This window comes from Triticum aestivum, chromosome 3B (genome assembly GCF_018294505.1).
Source record: "Triticum aestivum cultivar Chinese Spring chromosome 3B, IWGSC CS RefSeq v2.1, whole genome shotgun sequence".
Taxonomy (NCBI): Eukaryota; Viridiplantae; Streptophyta; class Magnoliopsida; order Poales; family Poaceae; genus Triticum; species Triticum aestivum.
In genome coordinates this window covers 812,435,037-812,437,106 of record NC_057801.1, presented here as the reverse complement: position 1 = coordinate 812,437,106, position 2,070 = coordinate 812,435,037, and the positions used below count along the sequence as shown (strand labels likewise).

The 2,070-nt window shown below is 48.4% G+C and overlaps 1 protein-coding gene across 1 annotated transcript; it reads right to left on the bottom strand.

The window, feature by feature from the left end:
* Window positions 1-701: 701 nt before the first annotated feature.
* Window positions 702-1,571, bottom strand: LOC123066789 (uncharacterized). The gene is made up of 2 exons (XM_044489801.1): window positions 1,152-1,571; window positions 702-1,034 (listed from the first exon to the last, which is right to left on the bottom strand). The coding sequence occupies exons 1-2, from the start codon at window positions 1,496-1,498 to the stop codon at window positions 896-898; spliced, it is 486 nt and encodes a 161-aa protein (XP_044345736.1). The 5' UTR covers window positions 1,499-1,571; the 3' UTR covers window positions 702-895.
* Window positions 1,572-2,070: the final 499 nt, after the last annotated feature.

Here is a 2,070-nt window from a genome sequence, read left to right as displayed (position 1 = left end):
ACATTATTGCTTCAGTCCAATTGCAGTCTTTTTAATGAAGTCTTGGGAGTATTTCTTTACCTCCGTTTCAGTTACAAGTCCTACGCGTATACCTAGGTTATCAATTTTATCACCCTAATATAAACTATATAACACAAAAATTATACCTTTCGAAAGTAGAAACTCCGAAGTTTATGTTGGTATATTTTTTGTAATATATGACTTGTATTAGGTTGGTCAAATTGATGACCTAGGGGTACGCGCACGCCCTGTAAACTGAGAGAGAGGTACTACCTCCGTCCCGGTGTATAAGTCATTCGCGCAGTTCTAGGTCGACAATTTAACTATCTAAATATGTATTATATGTGACAAAAAATATATATTTAGAAACTACATCTGTGTAGAAATCTAGTGATATACTTTTCATGACATATAACACATATTTAATTCCTCAAATCGATGACCTAGAACTACGCGAATGACTTATACACCGAGACAGAGGTAGTAGCAAAGATTGATACCACAAAAAAGTGTTTCCAAGAGATTTCATCATAATTCTCAGTCATAGGAGTTACTTTGTATTTTCTTTATCCTAGATCCATATCAGCGTGCCTCTAATTGTTACTAGTATGAACAAAATTTCATGTGTTTCTGAAAAGAAAACGCTCAACCCCATGGTAGGTTCGCCATGAATGCAGAAGTGTCGGCGCGTAGTCAACACAAAAGAAAACTATAGCTACTAGCATCCACTGGTACCGACGCACAATGATCAATCATCAATTCTTCATAACCACTGCTCAACAACATACACGTCCACTTTGAGAAATTCTGACAATTCTTTTACTAACTGCTAAGGAATATATACACATAAGAATTAACGTTTATCATTCTGCTTTCTCACACGTCAGAGCTGCTTTCACGCCTTCACCATCTTACATACTCGATCGATCGCAGGAATTACATACTCTGCCTCCACGTAGATGAGTGCAAGGAGCCCAAGAGACGCCCCGGCCGTGGATTTTAACCAATGGTTCTCTAGAAAATATCCAATTGAGCTGCAAATAAATGAAAACCAAGCGAGTTAGATAATAGTAGAATTCATTAGTAAGATCACTCACAAGAAAATAGTACGCCTTAACACTCAGGGCATAATTAATTTATGAATTACGTACTATGGTGCAGGATGAGAGGATCGCGCAAGCAGGTGGACCAGCTTCTTGTTCTCCATCTCCATGTCGAAGTTTTTGCAGTGGCGACGGTCCATCTGCCGGAGGATCTGGAGCAGCTCCTGCTTCTTCTCCTCCGCCCGTGCGCCGAGGCTCGCCGGATCGGCCGCGTTGTTGCTGACAAGGTTATTCTGCGGTGATTCGCTGAACGTCCGGCGAAGCGAGATCCCGCCGTTGCCGGTGCTGATCCTCCTCGGCGCCACCTTGCCCACCGCCGCGAGGAACGCCTGCGGCGGCGGCCCGAGGGCGCTGCCGCAGATCCTCCTCGCCGCAAGCCGAAGCGCTGCCGCCATGGCCGGTTGTATCCGGTTGAGTCCCTCTTGTTCTTTCCGACGAGGTGCGCTAGCAAGGAAACAGGTTGATGGATTCTTCGGCCCAAGGACACACGCGGGCACGTATATGTAGGCTGCCAGTAGCTGCCCAAACCAATTCCGTGAGCAACTCAGAGTCACGAACGTACACGTCATGAACATCACGACGGGGCCCGGGAAATTAGGATCGCACGGGCGATCAAAGGAGTCGAGAGGCCGGTTCCCTTGCGCGCCGCCAGTGGCGCAGCCGGTTCCCTCTCTCTCCGTCGGCCGCTTCGGCGGCGGGAGGGAGGGGGAACCTCGGGTCTGTCTGCTAGGTGCGTGTGTGGTAGGATTAAGATTGAGGGTGACGTTGCCGAGACCGTTGCGATGGTATCGCGTCGGAATAAGTCTCTCCGGGCTCCGTTCGCGGCCAGACGAGTCTTTTGCCTTCGTCTAGGAGCCAGCGAGGTGGGGGATCCCCGGATCTCGTCGAGGTCGCGGGCTATGGTGACTGGAGGTCCATCGGCACTGGCCTTTTGGGTCCTCAGGTGGGCGTTGGATGCAGGGAGATG

Excerpts from the sequence above, each read along its gene's own strand:
- LOC123066789 (XM_044489801.1), bottom strand. The coding sequence starts at position 1,498 with ATGGCGGCAGCGCTTCGGCTTGCGGCGAGGAGGATCTGCGGCAGCGCC. Across the intron at positions 1,035-1,151 it reads TCCTCTCATCCTGCACCATA|CTCAATTGGATATTTTCTAG; the intron begins GTACGTAATTCA and ends ATTTATTTGCAG.